At 36.9% G+C, this 24,706-nt stretch overlaps 1 protein-coding gene across 1 annotated transcript; it reads right to left on the bottom strand.

Moving 5' to 3' along the window:
• Positions 1-8,864: 8,864 nt before the first annotated feature.
• On the bottom strand, positions 8,865-19,652 carry LOC137707643 (meiosis-specific protein ASY3-like). Its single transcript, XM_068446557.1, has 10 exons — positions 19,500-19,652; positions 14,720-14,791; positions 12,579-14,222; positions 12,322-12,475; positions 11,884-11,947; positions 11,618-11,767; positions 11,481-11,539; positions 10,288-10,422; positions 9,705-9,796; positions 8,865-9,209 (listed from the first exon to the last, which is right to left on the bottom strand). Exons 1-10 carry the CDS (start codon positions 19,650-19,652, stop codon positions 9,138-9,140), a joined length of 2,595 nt encoding a protein of 864 aa, XP_068302658.1. The 3' UTR covers positions 8,865-9,137.
• Positions 19,653-24,706: the final 5,054 nt, after the last annotated feature.

Below are 24,706 nucleotides of genomic sequence, written 5' to 3'. Positions count from 1 at the left end.
CCATATTTATAATCGCAAATTAATCATCGGGTATTATCCATAACCATACCCACCGGATAACGAATTTCCCATTGGTTAACGGTTATATTCATCTTCGTCAATACAAAAAATATATTCGCCCAATTGACGCATGATAATTTAGTAAATATTAATTTCATCATTAAATATTTGATGTATAAAATGATTTAATTAATGGATCTTGTGGAACATAAAAATTAAAGTTATACATTGATAATGTTGGTTGATCTTTGATATCTCGCATAAATACTATTAAATTCTCATAAATTTTGATTCATATCAAAACTTTTGAACTTTGCCACAAAATGCAACTCACACAATGCAATTTTTGTATTCTCAAGGTAATGGATTCGATGAATAATGAATACACACATATATATACACACACACACACACATTTATACATATATATATATATATATAATTATATTATATATTATTCGGTTCGGATTCAGGTACAGATATGGATTGGGGACCCTTATAACCATATAAAAACCATAACCGAATAATACTCACGGTTTTTTCCCATACCGAAAATATACCCGAATTTTTATACCCATATCTAATCCATTCGGGTGGTTATCCACGTTTATCGGGTTTAACGGTTAGAATTGCCATCCGTAGCAAAGCCCAACCAAGATGTCAGGTGGAAATCCAAGGCCAGAGCACCTGGATGGATGCAATGTAAGGCTAATGTCATGCTGACGTCAGCCACGTTATTAAAAAGATTTGCGTCTGGCTCGTGGAGGTGCGTCTCCGACATATTTTCAGACAATGGGGCCCGCATGTCAACCCCACTAAGTTACCATTGCTTAATCAACGTGGCTGCTTCCAAGCCATTGGATTTCTAACAGCTATTTTTCTGGGTCATTGGATTTCCAACAGTAAAAAAAATTCAAACCTTTCCCACAATTAGATGATGTGGCACACTCTGGACCGTTTGATTTCCAAATTAACTGTCTACGTTTTTCAGCTTTAAAATATTTTAAAAAAAAAAAATTACGTTGGGCCACATATCACATTCTGGACGGTTGGATTTTAAGTTTTTTGAATCCAATGGTCCAGATTAATTAAGTTAATAAAAATTTAAATCCGAAAAATTTCAAATTCTTTTAGACAATTATAATTTTTTTTTTCTATAAATACCTTACCATTTTCTCCCACCTTACATCACATTTCAATATTTTCAATGATTCTAAACAGGTAAGGACACGTGACGTGATAAAATTGGTTAAAAATCTTATCAAAATCTATTCACAAAATTGTACTTACGGAGAATGACATGTGGTGTAACACGATCGGTTAAAAAAATCCTATCCGAAATTAAAAATAAAATTATTTTTTATTATTTTATAATAAAAAAAACTAATATTTTAATACGAATTGCCTCGGCTATTCATTATAGGGGTGGATATGCAATAGGCAATTACTGTTCATTAAAAGTAATTACTATTTGTCACGCCCTGATCCCAACATACGTCCAGGATCGACATGTGACGTCATCCAAATACTCGTATAACTCACATACCCCGTCTCAGGAATATGGCAATCACAATTTGAGAATCAAATTGCAAAGAAAATTTTCGTTTACCTTATGGCTGCATCTAACCTCCTCGTTAGACTGCCTACGTCCCCTCAAATAGGGATCAAGCCATTCGTAGTTCATTTCCACAAAACTAGACGTTTATTCTACAAAGTTCAAGCAAAGAAGCATAGCATTCCTCAATCATTTATTATAACCTAACAACATGAAATTCCTGGACTCATGCTACATAACCAACCCCTATGAAAACATGATTTCTCTCCCATCCAACATATAAATCATTATGTCTCACCATGATATCACAATTCACAACATGCATCATATTTAAGAACCGACGAAACACAAAACCATTCTCTAGCCGCATTAATTAATTAATTTGATCAAAGTAATAACAATCATTCCCATATCTTCTAAATTCATACCTTATGAAATCATAATCGAATCATGAAAAATCCTGAAGGAGTCACTCAGACGTCCAACATATTTTCTAACTCAATTCACAAGACTCTCGAAACCATTGACACAAATATATATATATATATATATATATATATATATATATATATATAACACTAAGGCTAGAGTTACATAGTTAGGCCAAGCCTACTTCTCCAAACAATGGGATTTTAGGCCACTCCACGAAATTCAACAATCTCGGGTTCTGGACCATTCAACAGAACCAAACCAAATATGATCGCCTAAAAATGTACCATGTACAACCAATCAACATCACCTCTAGAATGCGTATGGTCCCCCATCGCGGATATACCAAGTAAGACCATCCATGTACCACAACTACGTGGTGCAATCTCATCATCACACATTAAACATAATTATACGCATACCTGCTATTGATTCCACATATCAACCATCATCCAACTATATGGAACACAACACAAGGAATTCCCTTAATTACTAATTCTACTAAAAATCTAATAAAGTACCCAACTCAGCTCCTGACTTCCATCTTCATCTCATGCTAGGTAGTAATGCCAAGTTCACATAGGTATTCAGTTGGCAAGCATATCCAAATAATTATCAAACAATATTTAGATCCCATAATTGTCATAACATTCATCATAATTATCATTCACATTATTAAAAAGTTAATCAAACACACACACACACACACACACACACATATATATATATATATATATATATATCACAACATCAATACACAAGCCAAATCATAGTTAATTAGCATAGGTCTATGGCTAAATATATAAAATTCACATTTCAATAGAAATCATAATTATAATACCAATTTATATTTGCAAATGATACTAATATAAGAAATTAAGATAATAACCATATCACATATGTTAAAGTTTGGTGACATTCCAACGGTCAGATCATCGATTCACACTTTTACCAATTAACGTATCGTAGAGAATTTAGGTTCCAACCATCAACTTATGTTATACAATTACCAAAACTAAGCTCAAGGCATCCAATTTAGCCTAAGAATGAGATCAATTGCCCCTTGGCCAGGCGCCGCCACACGCACAACCGTGGGTGGCGGTCGGCCGCCCCGACTCGCCGGAAAAATCCAACTATTTCCAAAAATTACCCAAATTTATAGGAATGAAGATCTCAATGAGTAGAGTAAACTTTATACCTGTAGCCAAAGCCAATTTAGCCAGAAAACACCCCAAACTGGCCATGAACTGCCGGAATCCCTGTGACAGCCCGTCCCAAATTATTTGTACCGTAGGTGCAAAAAGACTAAAATTCCCTTGGACGTTAATTGGTGTTGTGGGGTGTTGTTTAGTTGTTTCTTTTGGTTGTTGACTCATCTAGGACCACACACCCACACACACACACCCATACCACACTCCCGTGCCTTCTCTCTTTCTCTGTCCCATTCCTCTTTCGATTTTCTGCAACGTCTGTACAAGTCGTACGGACAACACCAAACCAACCCATTTCTGTGCAGATCGAGCTCGTGTTTAGTACCATCACCTTCATCTCATCATCATGAACTCATCTATACCAGTTTTTAGACATGAAACCCTCGAAAACCTAAGAACTGGGGAATCCCGATTTTGTGCACTGTTCATGCACACGTGATCGTGGGGGTTTTAGAAGTTTTTAAGGTCATAGGAAGCTTTAGAATACTCTCACGAAGCTCGGAGAAGAAAGTTGAAGTGTTTTGGACGTCGGGAAGTCCAGTTTCAGTGAGTTGCAGGTTTGGCCGGAATATCATGGGTTTTTCCGATGAGATTCCATTGGTTTTAGGTCCCCAAAGTAGTAAGGTTTTGTTCTACTCTTCGTAAGCTTCATTTTCATACAAAATTCATGAATTTTGGTTGAGAAACGAGTGAGATTTGACGAATGGAAGTTTTTCCTAGTATCTGGCAACGACAATGGAGTCCGACGACTAGCCAGAGAAGAAAGGAGAATACTTCGTTAAGATTAACGGAATATTCATAACGGCAGTTAACGGCGTTAGGTTAGTTTTAACGGTATATTCTATTTTTGGACGGAATATTCCCTAACGCCGTTAGGGTTTCCATACTTGTGCCAGGCACGTGCCCATGCGTGGCCAGCGCGTGGCGACGCGTGGGTGGTCGGAAAATTATTTTAAAAATATGGGGATGTTCGTGAGGTTGAGTAGATCACGTTGGTGTATTCACATCCCATTTGAGCATTGTATAAGAAGTTATTACCTATTTTTGGTTGTGCTTTAAATTGACGTTTTTATAGTTGTTTCGCATATAGGTGAGACCTATCCTGAGGACGAGCGCAGTCACTCGAGGCAAGGGGGTTACGACCCTTCCACATATCAATGAATGGGCTTTTGGTTTTCCGTATATACCTATATACTTGTGGTTTTTCCCAGAAAATGATATGAAATGTTTATATGTTTTAAATGTCATGCATAGCGTTTGCCTATTTATTTATGCATTAGTAGTTGCATATATGTATGTTTGGTGCTGCGGATGCACAGGTAAGTGCCAAGTATGTTTATGGTTTATGATTGTGAATTAGTGGCTATGTGAGATGCATAGAGAGCTCATAACCTGCACCCCCAGTGTTAGTGCTCCCTCTCATAGTAGAGCACAGTCCTTCACGTGATGTTCACCTCCTGCACCATACGCTCATCTTGGATCCAAGTTAGGTGCACAATTCTGTCGTACAGACCACTATAGGTGGTTCCGACTCGTAGGTGACCCGTGATTATTCGCCCAGTCTTCACGTGATCGTAGCTCTTGAGCGTATTTATTTACTCCCAGTCCTGTCGTACAGACCACTTTAGGTGGTTCCGACTCGTGTGCATATATAGTTAGTGAGTTGGGGATTTGAGCTCTAGATTCTACCGCACAGGTCACGTTAGGTGACTCCGGCTGACATGTTACTTGCATTGATTGACATTACCTGGGTTACTTACATTTTATGTGGAGGCATTCGACATGGCATATTTTTTAATATGTTTTCGATATTTGTGTATATTCTATTTTCTGGGAAACTATACAGGTTTTACGGTGAGGGGTTAGAATTTTTGCTAATGAAATGATTTTGAAAAGATTGGTTTTTGTCCACTCACACTTTCTGTTTTACACCCATCCAGGTTTTAGTTAGAAGCAACTTTAGTGGTTCACGAGGACTTGACGGTGGTTCTAACAGAACATCACAAATGTAGGATCATCTTTGGGTGTTGTGTAATTAGTATTCGTTCTTCTGGACTGCACTTAGGCTTTCTGTGCTCTAATTATGTTTATCACACTTAGTCACGCACTAGTGTGTTACTTTAACTAGTTTATTTAGTAGTTTGATTTTTATTTATTCGTACTTTTATTATTATCTTTTTCTTCCGCACTGTGCACATGGCTACGTTACCCTCATGTGACAGCCAGCACGCCTTGATTCCGGTCGGGGTGTGTCAATCCCTGTGGGTTTGTGGCTTCGAACTGGAAAAATGGGAAAGAAATTGGGAAATCTAACACTACAAAGATGTAGGGCTCATCAAGGGCTTTCCGTGGACACCAAGATCACCTAAAACGGAGTTTGGATGAAGGAGATATGGCCGGGTCAAAATTGGAGTTTCGTGGGTCAAAAATAACCCAACTCTGGTCTCTCTCCTTCCCCCTCCTTGCCCTCCTCTGTTGGGTTGTTTCCCCTTCCATAAAAATCTGATTGGTTCCCTTTTTTCCCTTCCCTTTAACCCACATGTGGGAATTAAATAATTTCCACAATTTATAGTTCACAATTTCAAACGTCTATAACTATACCGTTATAATTCGAACTTGCAAACGACTTTCGCCTATGCATTCGTGGGTTCGAGATTTATTTGAAAACGTTACTTGTGACTTAAAAAGGTCCACGAGTAAATAATAATTTTCTAAACTTCACTCTTCGTAACTAGTTTAATTGAAGTCTAGTTTCAAATAAATTAGTATACTTTCTCGAAAAATAATATAAAATCTTAATAATACAAATACGTAGATTATAACAGTGTAATCCGGGAACAAGATTTCATGCTATTCACTCGAGGAGATTGAATTGCTTATTGCCTAGATTGCCTTTGCATTAAAGGCATCAGAAATTGTGTTTTCCACAAAACCACTTGCCGCAGTTCTTCCAAGTACATGGAAAAGCAATTGCTTTTCACTGGATTATTGAGCAATAAACCTCAACAAAACTTTGGTTCGTTGGTTTGCTTAAGAGAAAATTATAGTAATGGTCTCCAACTTCAACCTAATTGGAATAGTGATCTCTAAACTAAAAATTCATGATCATTGGTCTTTTAACTTATCAAAATGTGTAGCAATGGTCATTTTCGTTAACTTCGTTAGAATTCCATCAGGATGACTCATTGGAAGGATCATTGCTACAATTGAGTTAAAGTTGAAGGTCCACTGCTCCAATTGGTTTAAAGTTAAGATACCATTTCTCCAATTGGGTTAAAGTTGAGGGACCATTGTTGCAATTTTTTTATTTGGTTTTTCATATTTGCCTTTGATTTAGCCTCACGTGCGTGGCACGTGACTCATTTTAATGAAAGTTCTAACAAAGTTGACGAAAATGATTATAGCCGCACATTTTGATGAGTTAAGGGACCAATAGTCATATATTTTTAATTGAAGGACTATTGCTCCACTTGAGTTAACGTTGAAGTGCTGTTGCTACAATTTCCTCTTTGCTTAATGCACTCCTTTTTTTTTTTTATTATTATTATTGTATCGATTATCAAATCAAATGCATTTCCAGTTGGACATGCTTAAGTTTTAATTGTTCTGTAAAACAAAAACAATTAAATCAATTAAGAAAAAAAAAGATTGCTATCAATTAATCCTCATAAATAATTGAGGTTTATTTTTAGTTACGCCCCCCTAGAATTCTATTTTGTTCTTAGTTTGCCCCATATAACTCAAAAGTCATCACTTTATTCCCTAAAACTAAAATTTCATTCCACTTTACCATGTTTCCATTTCTTTTGTCAAATAGCTGTTAAAGTTGTTGAAGAGGATGGGTAAAAATGTAATATCATAGCCTTATTTTTAGCTACGCCATTTGAAACTCGATTTTAATTCCACTTTACTCCCTGAAACTCAAATGTCGTCAATTTATAAATTTTCACCATGAATTGTTGAATGTTAATGCAAAGTGGAGATTTATAATCAAATTCATCTCCACTATGTGTTAACATTCAACAATAATAAAAATATTAAGTTAAAAGAAGAAATTAAGGATTGGAACTTTTTGGGGTTGATGTGCTTGAATTGCAGAGATTAGAAGAAAAAAAAAATTGATTAATCTGGTGTACACAAATCTGACTCACAAATTTGCTCCAATTCCACTGGATCGCAAATCAATCTTAGAGAAAAAATGAGAGAGAAGTTCAAAGCAACCTGAGTATGCATACTTAAGCTGGTTTGAATCTTGCTTTTTTTCCATATATGCATTTTTCAATCCACATTAGCATATTTGATGAATTTTGAACGAAATTAACAGAATTAAGGCAATGTGGAGCGAATTTTGAGTTTCATATAAAATGACGATTTTTGAGTTTTATGAGGCAATGTGAGACCAAAAATGAGTTCCAGGGCCAAACTGGGATCAAAATGGAGTGAATTTGACATAAGAAATGGAAACATGGTAAAGTGAAACAAATTTTGAATTTCAGGAAGTAAAGTGATGATTTGGAGTTACATGGGTCAAAGCGGGCAAAATCGAGTTTTGAGAGCGTAGCTAAATATAAAGCCAATTGGCATTGAGGTTACAATTTGATAAATTACTGGTGGAATCAGACTATGCAGTTACAATTCATTTGGTGTTGCAAGCTGCTGACAATAATCATTTGTTGGGTCCCTTTGTTTTGGCTTGCTGAGAATTGCTTTCAAGACCTTGGCACTGCGAACCTCAGTATGTTTAAAGAGAATTTTTTTTTTTTTTAATGGGGGACAATTTAGCATTAGTTTTATTCGTGAGGATCGACTTCAGATATTCCGGTCTATATTTATTATTGAGTAGGTTTGTTTGAGTTCTTGCTTTTAGCTGCGTTTCTCAACCCAAAAATTAATGTTTGTTTTATATATTTGGTGACCCAAAAAAAAAAAAAAAAAAAAAAAAAAAAAAAGAGTAGGCAATAAACAGGTGAAGCATGGTGCAACACTTAAAATTCGTAAAAGTTTGGGTTTGGAACGGAAGAGGGGAGAAGGAGCAGACATCAAATAATTAATTTTCATTTTTCTTTATCATGAGATTTGTAAGTATTGTGATATTATGCACATTAAGTTAACAGAGTGAATTTGTATCTTTTTATACGACATATTTATGCACAAATAATGCTAGGAGATCAAAATTTTAAATTAAATTTGCAAACCAAATGATGTGTTATCAAGAAACAAGTAAGTAGACAATCAATAATCCAACAATCTACCACCATATCATTTGGTTTGTAAATTTGGTTTAAAAAATTTAGTCTCCCTAACATTACCCTTTGCACTAAGTATGTAACACATTTTTTTCAAACTTGTCATCTACAAGATTCAAACTTTTACTTACAAATAAAAATGAATGTTACTATACTATTGTACTAAATAGGTAACCCTTGTTTGAGTGGGAGCTTCTATGGCTTATTTTAAGGCTTTTTTTATTTCAATTTTGTTCAATTAACAGGGACGATTTGAATTCAGCACATCAGCACACAACATGAATTGTAAAATCTAGTTTTGATCAAACATATGCTCTTTCAAGGGAGGAAAAAGAAAGTCATATATGCATTAGGAGATTAATCTCAATTTCCTGTGAACGAACCGAAGAAATCCGGCTGGATCTCTCTTGTTTTCCTTCCCCTACTCCTACTCTATGCTTTTACTACATCATATTCATTCTTCAACTATATATATTCATGCGTTACATGAAATCACATTTAACGGAGGATCGAATAATTCATACCAATTACCAAATACAGACAGACTCAATTAGATCCCTGTTATATTTCTAAGCAGGAACTGCAATAGACCAAGCCATTTGGTTACTTTCAAGGCCTGCAAGAAGTAATCTTTGGGGCTGGGGCTGTCTAGTTCTAAACCTTTCTGTGAGCTGATCTGTACACAGTTTGTGTATATCAACTTAGAATGCCGTCTTTTAAACACAATGCCAGTTCGTGTTTCAATTGGAGCATCTTTTCACGCGCCATCTGCAATTGGTGAGATCAAGGAAATACGTTAGCTATACTAGACACCTACGCATTATCCCAAGTAAAAAGAGCTGGAGGAGATGACAGACTGAGTATTACAAGATGACAACTTTTTTAAACATCTTAAGTTCTTAATGCAACTACGAAGACCATGACTCCACAGTCCAAAGTCAATGATTTCTAGGGAGTTTAGAACTTAAATCCCTGTTGGATGAGCCTGAGACTGAGGGTTTTCCTCACGAAGTCCATTGAGTTACACGCACTGAAAAGTGTATCAACCCATTATATTCAGCCAGCCACCTGTATATTATTGTGGAAATGATCTAGTAGCTAGCTAGATATATACTCAAAACAGATGCTGCATGACAAGTTTATAGCTACGTACTACAACCAAAGGCAAAATCAACAATATGCAACACAATGTCTAGATTACATTATGCAAATAATTGCACAAAACTCGACAATAAATTTTACATAGATAGAAGGAAAACTTGCCCTTTGGGTGACTTGGATTTTTCTTTGGGCATCGTTGAGTTGGGTCTCAATTGCTTCTTCCACTTGCATGAGAAGCTTTCTGTGTGATGCTTCTGCAAGTGAAACAGAATCAAAAGAGTGTACCAGGATTGGAATGTTATTTGTTTGCAATGAGAGTACAAACACTTTTAGCTCATCTAAAAAGGCCTTTCAAGGTACGGTCTGGGGTTCACGTGAATGATTTTTGCTGTATAACACAATGCAGACATGAAAACAGAGTATCTAGCTGCTTATTTAGTTCATCATCATCATACCAAGAAATGCTGGATTTGTGTCCATTTTATTGCATGTAGTCTATATAAGCATAAGATGCATGGAACTTTAATGCATGTTGTCAGCATTCATTGACTACTGTGACTATGGAGATGTCACCATATTCAACTATCATCGGGAAGCTTGTATATCCATTATTTAGATTATTGAAAGTATAATTGATAGGCAAAATCACGATGGACATGATATAACACCTTTACAAACACATTTCCATAATGAATTGACGCATGAAAATAATACAGAGATAATAAATGTAAAGAAGCTGCCATACTTTGCTTATCAACAGTTCCCTTAAACTCTGTCTGGTATACTTCCAGCCCTTCAAGTGTGCTCCTGCATTCCTGAAGATGCTGATTGACTTGTTCCTTGAACTTGTCATAAATCACTTTCAGTTTTTCTTGTTGCTCTGCATAAAAAAAAAAAGGTGGGGTTTCAGGCATAGCTTCAATGAGAAAAAATTCCAATTCCGGGCACACGCAGGCTAAATTGATTATTACACATGCGGGCTAAATTGATTATATACATTGTGATATCCATAAAGCCTTCCCTCCAAGAAGAAAATATGGAGTGTGAAAAAATTTCAACTCAGTATAACTCATGGATTTCCAATATATTAAATGTTGAAGGCTAGACCATCCAATCTAATACCAATAGCCAATAAATGGATAAAAGTAAATTAAATTATTGTGATACAACGATTATAATGTCCGATGTGAGATTCTTTATTCTCAACACAAACCCTCATGTGCAAACTAATTGGGTCAAACAAGTGGTTTAACATATTAGGTGAAGTTGAGCACATGTGGCCAAATTGGACATGGGACAAGATGAATTGCCGTTTTGATACCATGTTAAGTTGGAGCTTCCAACCAAAACCAGTTACCAATGGATAGGGCGGCCTAGGATTTTACATATTACGATGAAAGGCCTAGAATGTTTGATGCCAGACTTCATATTCTCAACATAAGCAATTTAAAACATGTAAAATTAAAACAAGTGAGCCCTATTTCCTATTATGGTATTGGTATATCATATAGTCTTATAGCCAAACAAACAACCTCACGACTTAGGGGATAAAAGGAACAAATTTCCTGGTAAAACTTGCAAAATCACCCAATGCAGGCGAGTTTTGCAGAAAAACCAGCAAATTTAATTTGAGGAAATAATCACATAATTGAAACCACTAAAGAAAGGGTGATTATGATCAATGAAATAAGTGATTATCAAGATATCTAAATATAACTCTTTTCACATATGTCATAAACATATCTGTGTGTAACAGGAGTGTGTACAGTTCATCTTGGTCAGAAAATTGTCAACCACCCTTAAACAGAAAAATGAAAGGAAATAAATATTTGGAGATGGAAAAATAATTTTAATATTAGTTACTTATTAGATTCAAATTAATTAATTCCAAACATAATAATAATCAATTGAAAGTATCAGAAATACAACTTTCAGTACCTTCAAACCTTGTTTCCAGCCTTTTTTTCTTTGATTTACTGAGGTTTGTATGCTTTCCTCTGAAAATCATCCAAAACAACTTAGAGATTGTTGAAATTAATAGGGAAACCTCAAACGTCTCAGTTGAAAGTACCTACATGTCTGTTTGAATCTGAGACTCAATGGTTTGCAGCTGCATATGTACCTCCGCGGCAACAGAGATCAAAATTTCAGAGGATTTCCTATGAGTTGCGCACTTCATTTTGGTTTTAAGTTTTACTAATTCCAATGTAAACAATTCAACAGCCCTGAAACATTGTCAAGTGCAACACATACATCACAAACGCATAGCAAACATAGAAAGCTAGTACATATGCTGCACCAAATCACATATGACAACACACAGAACAGAGAGAATAAAAACCTAGCCAGTCCATCCTCTTGATTATACTCTGAAGGTTCCTCTATCCAGTTGTCTTCTTCAGTCCCTGCAACATGAAAATATTACTGCAGATTAAGAGCGGGTGAGGTAGCTGAAATATTTAACTGAATAAATGTGGTGCTTTGTGGGCTGCAAAGCCTTTCATCTGAATAAGTTTGAATTTAGTTTTTCAGCAGTACTAGTTTCCGGAGCAAATGTATCTATTTCTAAGAAACCTACACAACAGTTAGGTAAACGAAGTGGCTATCATTCTTCCATGTGGGGCAGGGGGAAAGAAACATATCCAGCTTCTTACATCATACAACATACAATTAAAATCAAAAGATGCTTAACCAATCAAGCAAGTTTAACTTCAGCAGTTAATGTTTTTTCAAAAATGCATTTATCCTACAGTTTAGATAAGGGTCTGGATGAACATACAGTTGCGTCCTTGGATAATAGGAGAACCTTCTCCACAACTCCTCAAGTCTCCCTCTTCAGATGGTGATGAAAGAAGGCCATCTTCTGCAGCATTTTCTTCCATGTCAGGTGTTGTTTTTCTCAATGGCGAATCCTTGAGTTCCTCTACAGAATCCTGAAGTTCATTAAAGAAATACAGAAGGCAGAAACAAAATACTTAACAGAGAGTAGTATACTGTGAAAGTATCTGATCAGAACCATTCAATAATAAAGGATACAAAAGATTTTGTTTGTTCATTATCACAACAATCTTGTTTTGGAGTCCAGAAAGTACTGAAACTTCGAATATCTCCGACAGTAAATCTCCTCTCTGTTACAGCAGGACTACTAGCATCTACCATTTGGTCTGAGTTTGGGATTGAGCTAAGGGAAGAAGTTGACGCGGGTGTTTTAATTCCAAATGCAGGACTTAGATCATCTTCTTCTGGATTGGCAGCTTTCCTCAAGGTTGGATTGCCATTGTCTTCCTCGTGGTCTTTATTTGCTGGAGTGACAAAACCCACCTTAAATTTCTTGTTTTTGAGTGGTGATTGGTAGACTTCCTGCTCTTGAATATTTTTTTCCAGTTCGTGATACTCTCTTTTATTCTCATGTAGGTAACCATGAAAATCTCCTATTTTCTTACCTACAGAACTTGTTTGCTTAGCAGATGATTGTGGCTCACTCCTATTAATCTCTTTCTGAGTCTTGGTTGGTTTATCCTTTTCAGGAAGGCAGATCCCATGCAACTCGGTTCTGAAACTTTTGTCCTCGCTCTTCTTCCGCATAGACATTGAGGATCCACCAGCAGAAGAGCCATGTAGCTTCCTATAACATTCTTGTTCAAAGGAAAATATGTTGTTGTCTTGATGTTTCAGTTTGTAACCAGAGGATGGACCATTTTTTGCACTTGCCTGCTGTTTTTTGGTTGGACCTCTCTTTCGGCTCAAAGAACGAGTCACAGGTCTCCTGACAATATTATCAGGACTTTCAGATTCCATTTCTATAGTATCTGAATTCTGTCGGGGTTTGATAAATGCATCACCCTTCTCATCATATTTTTGCTCTGGTATATCAGAGTTATGCTTAGGCTTGACAACTGTGGCACCCATTTGATCAAATTCCGGCTGTGGATTTAAATTATTATCAGCAACCTCAGGAGGCTGAGAATTGGAATGCTGACCATCAGGCGAAGAAACAGTTCCCAATATCTCCCAAAGCTTTTTTCTGAGAGTTTCAGTTCTCCTGCCTTCTGTTGCATCTGTTTTATCCACTATCACGTCCTGATCTGTTGCATCTGCTTTATTAACTGGTGTATCCTTATCCGTCATTACGACTTCCTGTGCAGTCGCAAATGTGAAATCCTGAAGTTCCACTGATCCATCCTTCACTCTCCTCTTTCTGTGGCTAACTCCATCAAAGTTCTTCTGCTTCTTACTATCAGACTGGAATAACGATGTCTGGTTTGCGGAAAACGGAACAGAATATGTAACAGGTGCATTCCTTGTTCCATCCTGTTTGTACTGCTTCCCACTACCAGATGGCAAATCAGAAGACTGTTTTGCATGAAGAACAGCATTTGTAGTATGCATTTTCTGGTGGAATGATGCAGCACTAATACATGGGGAATTCACCTGCTCTGGATCCTTAGCTTGTTTTGTTTTCTTGGCAGCTGTGACTTCTTGCTCCTTGCTTATTTCCTCTGTGGTATTGCCTAAGTTATATGTCACCCTTTCTGCATTTGGCACCACAGCCTCACCTTCCTTGGTGACTCCAGACTTTTTCTTGGTTGATGGATCTACCACAACTCCAATTGATATCTTTCTCGATTGACTAGATGGATGATTAATGCTTCCAAAACTCCTACAATTGCTTGTTTGGTCCTGAAACATATTTGGTGAGGGATTAAGCATATAAGTTTTGTTTGTTTTCAATACTGACTGAAACTTCCTAGTATTCATGTTCTTTGGGGATAATCCCAATTCCACTCTACCATCTTGTTTCCTTTATACATTGATATGAATATAAATCCAATAGACCATCAAGCAAAAGGGGAAAGACCTATCAGGTGGAACAACATTCAGATTGCAGAAATCTGGAATATCTTAACAACTAAGTTATGCACAACCAGATGCAAACAATTTACTAAACAAAGTAAAACCAAAATGCCATCTATGGGTCTTATGCCCGACGACACAGATGTTAACAATTAACAGATGAGTAATCATGAGTAAACGATAGCATATGTATAATGAGCTTTGTAAAAGCTTATGCACCAAGTACCAAATAAGAAGATGAACACTGAAAAGTTAATTGGAAATTTTCGAGAAACTCAGTCATTAGCTATATAACTAGAACATATTAAAATGTTAGTGCTTACATCTCGTAAGTATTGCCGTGTATCCACCTCCATTGTTTGAGAACAAAGAGGCAGCAAAACTGCAGTTGTGACCTGGACAGTAGACTAAGCAATTTAGCTCAAAAAACAAACAGAGTTGCATAAGAGTAGGGGCAGGGCAAGCGAATATTATTTGCTGAGGAAGAAAAAAAAAATTGTGAAATGAAGTTAATAGAAACTCAATATCATGATAATTCATTTCAGATCAGACACAGAGCACCAAGATGGATGGGTAATTTTTTCATATTGTTTGGGAACACACACAAGTAATTAAATTAAGTAGGGATTTATTATTACTTCATCATGATTTCTTATCCAAACTGAACATAGTTTGTTAAACACAAGATAAACAGGACTGTGAGAACATTGGAGGAGAACCACCCACCCAACTACGAATTCGAATCAGCCATCCAACATGAAAAGAATCAATAAATGGTAATAATCACCAGTAAATCATTTCATTGCTTCTGAATTAGACGATAATGATACGACATAAACCCTAATTCACCGAAAATTAAGTTTCAGGCGCTCACAACCTTGAAGAATTTAACATTTTAGGTTCTGAATCCCAGAAATCAGATGACATATCATACCACACATGGAAAATTTACGAATGTGCGAAATTCAAAAAATGAAATTAAACAAGTGAAAACCGGAGTTCAAAATCTGATAACCAGAAAATACATGGAAGAAAAAGAAATTTACAAAAATAGCGAAACAGCTAACAAATCATGGCAAATAGCTTACTGCTTGTGCAGCGTTGATGATTGCTGACCTCCAGAATTCTATTTTCACAATCAATTTTTCTGCCGACGGCGAATCTGAGCGTGTGTGTGTGAGAGAGAGAGATGCACAGTTTGAAAATGTATGAAAATACAAGGCGGGAAGTACATGTGAGTTTTCTCATGGCGGAGGGTGCGCACTCACCTTCAAGTCAGTTGACGATAGTGCCCCGTGCTCTTTATGGATAATAGATCTGTTGGGTTTCGATATTGGGCTATCTGTAGCTTCATGGGCAGCTTCTCCATTTTAAATAGAGTTCCAAACTATTATAAAAATTCAGGAAATGGGGAGTTTCAAACAGCATATGTGTAAAAACACTTGGATATTAAATCACAAGTTGTTTTACTTTTTTTTTAATTTGTCTTTTTTTACGTGAAAAAAAAAACTTTTTTTTTGTCAAACGATAGATTTTATTAAATTAAACATCGATGGGGTTCGAACCACGTCATCGTGCAAGAGCACAACATCTTTCCACCAATATGGTAAAGGGCCACTTGCAAAAAAACTAACTGACCCTTTTTTTTATGTGTTTATTGCTTGAGAAGTGTTGAGATGAGCTGGAATTTTTCTTTAGAGCAGTTCCAGTGTGTAAAGGCTCCCCATGACAATAGGCAATTCAATCCCCTCAAGTGAATAGTTATTGTCTTTAATAAACAATAATTGCATCTTCATCTCTAAACTAAATAGTTCAGACAATTCGTATTAAATATTAGTATTTTTTTATTTAATAAAATAATTTTATTAGTAATTTCAGATAAGATTTTTAACCGATCTCGTCATGCCACGTGTCATTATCCGAAAGTACAATTTTTGGTGATAGATTTCGGTAATATTTTTATCCAATTTCGTCTCGTCACGTGTTGTTACCTGTTTAGAATCGTTGAGCATAGATTTCCAATAGATTTTTAATCAATCACGTCACCCCACGTGTCACTGTTTGTTTAGAATCTTTAAGAATAGATTTCGATAAGATTTTTAATTTTATTTGGGGTGTTTTTTTAAATTCATTTAGTGTGTTTATTTTAAGTTTATTTGGTGTGTTCTTTTATGAGGTTTATTTGGTGTGTTTTTGTAATTTTATTTGGTGTGTTTATGTAAATTTATTTGGTTTGTTTATGTTGTTTGAATAAAGATGCTCTTAGTTTAAATAAAGTACCAAATTAAATAAAGATATTCTTAGTTTAAATAAAGTACTACATTAAATAAATACGAAATTACATAAAGTACTAAATTAAATAAATACAAAATTACATAAAGTACCAAATTAAATAATACGAAATTACAACCTAAAATGAATGGAAAATTATGGGTTCTAATTTTACAACAAATTCCCTAGTCATCACCTAACCAATTTGTGGTGCTAGGACCCATCACCTAACCAATTTGTGGTGCTAGGACCATCTCCACTTGCTCCTTTGTCTCTTGGACGCCTTCTTCGCACCCCGTCCCCTTTCTCAGAATTCCAAAATATTTAGAATTCGGAAACATTTCTTCTACAGGCGTGTTCATAATGTCACGATCTTGTTGAGCCCTCATTTCTTCTCTAAGCATCTCTCTTTCTTGCCTAAGTAGCTATTTCTCTCTCATTAGCTTGAAATAATCTCATAGTAGCTGCAGCTTTTGCCTCATCTCTAACCTTATCAACATCAAATTTAGCCACTTCCCACGCCAAAGTCAATTTTCCTTCACGAGCAAGTTCTTCCATATATTTTGCATAATCATTCCTAGAAGAACTCCTTTTTTTCTTTGAAGCCTTCTTACCTTAAGGCCCGAGTAGATAACGAGTCAGCCCTAACACTTCTTCAGGGGTCGCCCTTGGCACTTGTTATGTGTCGCTTTCATGAACATGCGAGTCGTAATCTGGCGTAGAGTGTAGATGGGTGTTGTTCATGACAACTTTTGGATCGATATGCACAACTTTGTATTTGGGACAATCTTTAACTATATTCCAACATTCTCACTGGTTGAATGAGTTGTTTTGTTTTTGGCATGGTACCAAGCTTGTGCTTGAAGTTTAATGTAAATTTGGGCATAATACAAACAAATAAATAATATATTGTTACCTGATCCGCATAATTTTCACCACGTCGAATATTAGTACTAGATTGTGCCAAGGCATCTCTCCAACAAGTAAATGATTGGTTGAGTATTCTCCAACGACTTGTGAGAGATTGTTCTGTTCTTCTGCTGTCAATCTTCTAGAGAAACAGGGAATGAATATTCTTCCACATTTCTCACAACTTCATCTCATACCCTTAATTGGATCATGAGTAGCTTGAACCTAGCTAGAACACAACGGAATATCTTCAATAATTGACCAATTCGCACCTGCATGATTACCCATTTTTTGCAAACAAAAGTATATGAAAACTTTGAGAGAAAGGTTGGAGTGTGGTTGAAAGTATTTGGAAATATGAAAATGTGGTGTAAGGTGAAAGAGAATGGTAAGGTAAAAAATTAAAAACTTTTAATTTTTTTTTGAAATTTTTTTGGATTATATATTTTTTTAATTTTTTTTTATTAACTTAATTAATCTAAACCATTGGATTAAGAAATTCAATAGTCCAGATTTCGACACTTGACCCAACGGTAACAGTCTATTTTTCTTATTTTTATTTTATTTTTTTACATTTTTTAAAGCTGGAAAATGTGGACTGTTGATCTAGAAATCAACAGTCTAGAATGTGCCACATCATCCAGATGTGGTAAGAGTGTGAAATTTTTTTGACCATTGGAAATCTAACACCCTAGAAAAAATAGTTGTTGGAAATCCAACAGCCTGAAAGAAGCCACAACAAAGGTACATGAGTGGGCTGCCACGTAGGCCCCATTGTCTGAAGCCCTGTCGGTGACACGCCTCCAGTCACATTGTTGCTCACGCGTCTGATGTAAATTTTTTTAAGACGTGGCTAACACCACATCCATCCAGGCTCTCGGGCCTTGGATTATCGCTTGACTTGTTGCTTAGGCTCCCTTAGCCCAATTGCCCAAGGTGGGCTTGAGGGGTTTAGGAGGGGGATTGGATTTAAATTGAAGCCTATCCACATGGGTATTACCCACAATTAAAGTGCTCTTAGCGGGTCTCGAGCGATGGAACTAAGCAAAATGGTTAAGACTATAGGGTCTAAAGTCCATAGGTAAACTAAGATTAAATATCAGGTTCAACATAGGTTTGAAAGAAAAATAACATGTTTGAGGAAATATACCAAGTTCAACTAAATATTTTAGGATAGGGCATAAACTTAATTGTAATGTGAAGGGAATGCTAGCTGAACTTACCCCTAAAGAGAGTCCAACCTGACTCGCCAACCACGTGGATTTCGCTTCAATTGTAAATGGGACCAGGATTCTAGCCGGATCTGGTCGGGATCAACTCATCCTAGCAGTACACAACGTATCCTACGACTAGGAATTATTTTTGAATTTTTTTAGCCTTTTTTCCTAGTTTGCACGCACAACTCACGAGCCTCGTTTCCCTTTCATCCATTCTTCTCCGTTCACTAGACACCGGAAACACCTCCGATATCACCTCCCTATACTCATTGTCATTTCGACCTCTTTTCCTACCCTACAAGACCCAAAACCTGAAACACCTATCCAACCTTTCTTCCTACCCTACAAGACCCAGAACCTCCTAAGCACAAGCTTCTCTGCCAGGAGGACTAAGAGAATGTATGGCGAGAGATTTTGATCTTGCAACACCTATCCAAACACCCCTAAGAGCATCTCCAAAGGAGATGTTAAATTTTAAACATAAAATTTAAATTTGATAGCCTATGTAGCATTTTGACATTTTTCAAAATTTTACCATCCACCCGATATGTCAAATTAAATATTATTTTATTGCACTATTTTCCTTTCATTTTATTTTATTAAACTATTATTTTATGCCCCTTATTTCTAGACTTCTTCTTTTCTGCAATTTCTGGAGATTTGATAAAAAAAAAATTTCTGCAATTTCAATTCCCATCGCTTCTACCATGGTCTCAATGTCAGAAACCTTTGTCCTCCCCAGCGCTTTCGGTAACCTTGTCTCATCTGTCGGTGCCACCCACTTCTCCTCCAACCTTTCTGTGTCAACCCCGCCCCAAAATCCTCCTATCTTTATCGTGGAAGCCATGGCAGCACTCATTTGTCCTCGTCGGACTTTTCCATCATGGAATTCATAGCAGTACATGTGACAGCCCGTCCCGAATTATTTGTACCATAGGTGTGAAATGATGTTTTTTGCCCCTAGTGGTTATTTTTCATTTGTGTGGTTGTTTTGAGGGCTTGGTTGGTTGCATCTGAGCCACACATGCATCCTCATCTCCATCACCTTCTTCCGTATACCTTCTTTGTCCTGAAGACTCTCTCTTTTCTTCTCTTTCTTCGTATGGACAAGACCCAAAACCCATGAAAACGTTGCAGATCGAGGTGGAAAACTATACCTTTGTGTTCGTGAGGACTATACGAGTTCAACTATACCAATTTCAAGTAGGAAATCCTTCGATTTCACGTCGAACCAGGAATCTCCGTTTTGGTCACTGTTTTATGCACACGTGAAATGTTGTGTTTCAGGGAATTTGAAGCTTGTAAGAAGCTTAGTGAGGTCCTTAGAAAGCTCAAGGTGGTTCGTTGGAAGAATTTGGAAGTCGGGATCGTGAGTTGTAGGTTTGGCCGGATTTTGAGAAGTTTCTACGGCGAAATTCCGTGAATTTCAGGGCTTGCAAGTGGTAAGGTTTTGTTCTACTTGTTGTAAGCTTCATGTTGGTACCAATTTCATGAAATTTGGTTGAAAAACGAGTGAGAAACGAAGGTTTGAAAATTTTCCAGTTTTCCAGTGATGGCAACGGCATGGGAGGTGTGCCGGAGAAGAAGACGGAATATTCCGTCAGTTTGGACGGAATATTCTTAACGACATCAGGTTAACTTTAACGGAATTTGTTAGTTTTAACGGAATATTCTCAAATGCCGTTAGGGTTACCACACGTGCGCCAGGCACGTGCCCGCGCGTGGGAGGTCGGAAAATTATTTTAAAAATATGGGATGTTCGTGAGGTTAAGTAGATCACGTTGGTATATTCACACACCCCATTTGAGTATTGTATGAGAAGTTTTTACCTAGTTTTAGTTATGTGCTTTAAATTGACGTTTTTATAGTTGTTTCTCATATAGGTGAGACTTATCCCGAGGACGAGCACAATCACTCGAGGCAAGGGGGTTACGACCCTTCCACATACCAGTGAGTGGGCTTTTGGTTTTTCCGTATATATCTATATACTGTGATTTTTCCCAAAAAATGATATGGAATGTTTATATGTTTTAAATACCATGCATTGCGTTTGCCTATTTATTTATGCATTAATAGTTGAATATATGTATGTTTGGTGATGCGGACACACAGGTGAGTGTCAGGTAAGTTATAGTTTATAGTTGTGACGTAGTGGTTATATGAGATACATAGAGAGCTCATAACCTGCACCCCTGGTGTTAGTGCTCCCGCCCAGAGTAGGGCACAGTCCTTCACGTGATGTTCACCTCCCGCACCACACGCTCATCTTGGATCCAAGTTAGGTGCACAGTCCTGTCGTACAGACCAATATAGGTGGTTCCAACTCATAGGTGACCCGCGATTATTCGCCCAGTCTTCACGTGATCGTAGCACTTGAGCGTATTTATTTACACCCAGTCCTGTCGTACAAACCACTTTAGGTGATTCCGACTCGTGTGCAGGTATAGTTAGTGAGTTGGAGATTTGAGCTCTAGATTCAGCCGTACAGGTTACGTTAGGTGACTCCGGCTGATATATTACATTGCATTGATTGACATTACCTAGGTTACTTACAGTTTATGTAGAGGCATTCGACATGACATATTTTTGAGTTGTTTTCGATATATGTGTATATTTTATTTTCTGGGAAACTATACAGGTTTTACGGCGAGAGGTTAGAACATTTGTTAATGAAATGATTTTGAAAAGTTTTGTTTTTGCCCATTCACACTTTCTGTTTTGTGCCCCTCCATGTTCTAGTTTGGGTTGCTCTTTTGGTGGCTTACGAGGAATCCACGGCATATCTGACATATTATATCCAATGTAGGACCCCCTCTGGGTGTGTTTAGTTAGTATTTGTTCCTCTGGACTGCACTAGGTTTTTTGTGCTCTGAATATTATTTTTCACACTTACACTTGCTCTTATGTGTTAACTACTCTGTGTGTAGTTTGGTTTTTATTTATTCGTACTTTTATTATATTTTTTGCTTCTGCACTGTGCACATGATTACGTCACCCTCACGTGACGGCCAGCACGCCCTGATTTCAGTTGGGGTGTGTTAGTACAGAAGCCCAAATTTCCCTAAATAATTTCAACCTCCTTCATAATTTTTCTTCTGGGTGAAATTTTCTTCTGGGTGAAATTTTCTTCAGCCAAATTTCCCCAAATAGTTTCGCAGTCAAATTATCAAATCATGCAATGATTTTCTTTGGGTAAATTGGGTATGGGGAAGTCATTGAAATTCTTCATGCACGTTGGGGTCCCAAATTCGGAGACTTTGAGATGGGATTTTGGTGGGAAAAGGGTAGTGTGCTGCGAAGAGAGAGAGCAGAGGGTAGTGTGTTGCGGAGAGAGAGTGTAGAGAGAGAGTTCCATATCTGATAAAAAAATTAATAAAAAAATATTTGACACTGCTATCAAATTTGACAGCAAGGGGAAGAGCTGCCATTCCATGTCATGCCACATCAGATTTGGCTTTTCGGTTGGAAATCCTTGTTTTGCCTTTTATGACTGTTAATGATGATTTAGACAATTTGACATCTCTTTGGAGATGCTCTAAGTTTTCAGAATCTGAGGCACCTATGAGGCTGCCGCCGTCTATTTGGTTTCCCAGATTGAAATGAAACTCTTAATTGTTGCAGAATTGCAAATCTTTCAACCAAGCAAACTCCAAAATTTTCTTTCTCATATCATTTTTATTTCCCTAGAAATTCTCAACTGGGGTTTTGTATTTTCATTGAAAGCTTGAAGCTTTCTTCCATCGATGGCGAGAGAATGGAGGAGAAAGAAGAGATGGTGAAGACTGAAGAGGAGAAAGTTAGGGGTTGGTGGGACCCAATTTTTGTTAAAATATAAACAAAATAATAATATTGATTTATAACCGTTTGATTTGTGGTGAACAGTCAAAATTACTTGAACCCTTTGATCCTCACCTTTGGAATCCGAAGAGGATCCTTGTCCTTGTAAGTGCTCATTCCTTCTGGGTTCCCACTATTGAATGATAGTTCTCTCTCGCGTCTCCTCTTCCTTACCCTCTCTCCTCCCCTCTTTCTCTCCATGCCGATGAAAGTGAAACCCAGAAATCTATTAAAAAAAAAAAAAAAATTTGTGGTTCTTTCTCTCAAACCAAGAAAGGGTCATGGCCCCTATGTTACAAAAACTCCATTAAAAACTTACCAAGCAAACCCACTAACTCATAGTCCACAAAATATACAAATTATCCACGGTTCAAGAACATATATTGTATCTAACATCCACAAATTCCCGATGGAAAAAATTTAGAGAAAAAAAAAATATGTGGGGAGAAACCCATAGAAAAATTAATAACTTTGGAAAAGAGAGAGACAAACTCAAATTGTAGATTTACCCCATATTTTTTTTAGTTCCAAAATTTAGATCTTGGGTTGTTTCTTTGGTTTACATTTTCAAATCCTGAGTTTTCCCAGTATATTTCGATGGATATTTGCAAATTGGCAACCATGGTTACCAATTCATAGTGAGAGAGAAGAGAACCGAAAACTTTGGGGAGAAGAGAAGGAAGGCTTTGACAATGCTTCTGGTTTTATCAGAATGTGAAAGGGTGAGGAAGGAGAAATTTTTTATTGTCACGGGAACACGGGTACATCACGTGTTTTTATGTAAGTGGTGAAAATTTTTATTTTTTAAGTTATTGATTTTTTAACACACATATCCCATAATTTGTATAGTGACTTTTATATTGACTTTTTAACACACATCTACCATCTCGTGTACCGATCACACTGAAAAATGAGGCTAGAAATATTATTTTTTTAACAAACAATATTATTTAAACTAAGGAGTGGGGTTGGGCTTAGTCTCATTATAGACTAGTAATAATGATGTTTAAATTCGTCTTTGGTGAGAATCGAACATAAAATCTCTCACTTACAAATGAAAAAGAATATTACTACACCATAATAATAAATGGTATATCATTTTAAAATTACAATTTTTTTTAAGTTATATTAACAGTGGGATCCAAAGTGCCCTGCCAATTGAAGCGAAATTCATGTGATAGGCGAGTTCGGCTGAACTCTCTTTGGGGGAGAGTCTGGCTAGCATTCCCATTGTGTATCTTTAGAGCAAGTCCACCGTGTGCTCTACCTTGAGGGACAGGCGCAGGAACAAGGCCATGTAGCCCCAGTGATGAAGTCTAGTGTGTGCTGGCGAGCAACCCCGAGTACACCTGAGGGAGTGGCTCGACGATTTGTGTCGGCCCGAGTGCCTAAAGGCAATGTGACGTGGGCTAGCGTCAAGGCGATGTCAGCCATAGTATAAAATTAATAAAAATATAAAATATTAATTAAAAAAATTAAAAAATTAAAAAAATGTAAAACCTAGCCGGCTTCGACTCCATGCACTCGCGATCCCCCTCCTTTTCCGCCTCACCTCAGTCCATCCTCCGCCGCAACTGCCGCCGCACCCCACACCGCCTTCGCCTCCACGCACTCGTGATCCCCTTCATTCCACTCGCACAATTTGGGTGTGTTTTTTGGGGAGAGAGAGAGAGAGAGAGAGAGAGATTTTAACTAAGGACTTGGCGATCCTTTACCTACTTAACTAAGGAAAAATTGTGAATTTTTGCGCGGATCGGCTATTGATGTTGTCAGAGTCTGAGGCCCTGCCTCCGAAACTCAAGTAAGAGAGAGCTGCTGAGCTTGAAAAAGAAAGGAAAAAAACACAACTTTTGGAATGGTGCATTGGCACCATGTGAAAAGAAGAAGAAAAAAATGATAAAAAAAAGGATTTGGAATGGTGTGCTGCACCATGTAAAAAGAAAAAAATTAAAAAAAATATTTAATAGAAAGTGGTACAATAAGACCGATTAAAAATCTCATACGAAATTACAAATAAAATTATTTTGTATTATTTAAAAAAATACTACTATTTTATTGCCTATTGTCAGGGTTATT

This window comes from Pyrus communis, chromosome 11, assembly GCF_963583255.1.
Source record: "Pyrus communis chromosome 11, drPyrComm1.1, whole genome shotgun sequence".
NCBI lineage: Eukaryota > Viridiplantae > Streptophyta > Magnoliopsida > Rosales > Rosaceae > Pyrus > Pyrus communis.
The sequence above is the reverse complement of the archived record's forward strand: the minus strand, read 5'-3'. Positions and strand labels throughout refer to the sequence as shown.

What these genes read in the sequence shown, in the direction of transcription:
- LOC137707643 (XM_068446557.1), bottom strand. Translation starts at nt 19,652, where the DNA reads ATGAGTGCTGCCATGGCTTCCACGATAAAGATAGGAGGATTTTGGGGC. An exon ending in CAAGAGGATGGACTGGCTAG is followed by an intron (nt 11,768 to 11,883) that starts GTTTTTATTCTC and finishes ACAATGTTTCAG; the next exon opens with GGCTGTTGAATTGTTTACAT. An exon ending in AAATCCAAGTCACCCAAAGG is followed by an intron (nt 9,210 to 9,704) that starts GCAAGTTTTCCT and finishes CACCAATTGCAG; the next exon opens with ATGGCGCGTGAAAAGATGCT.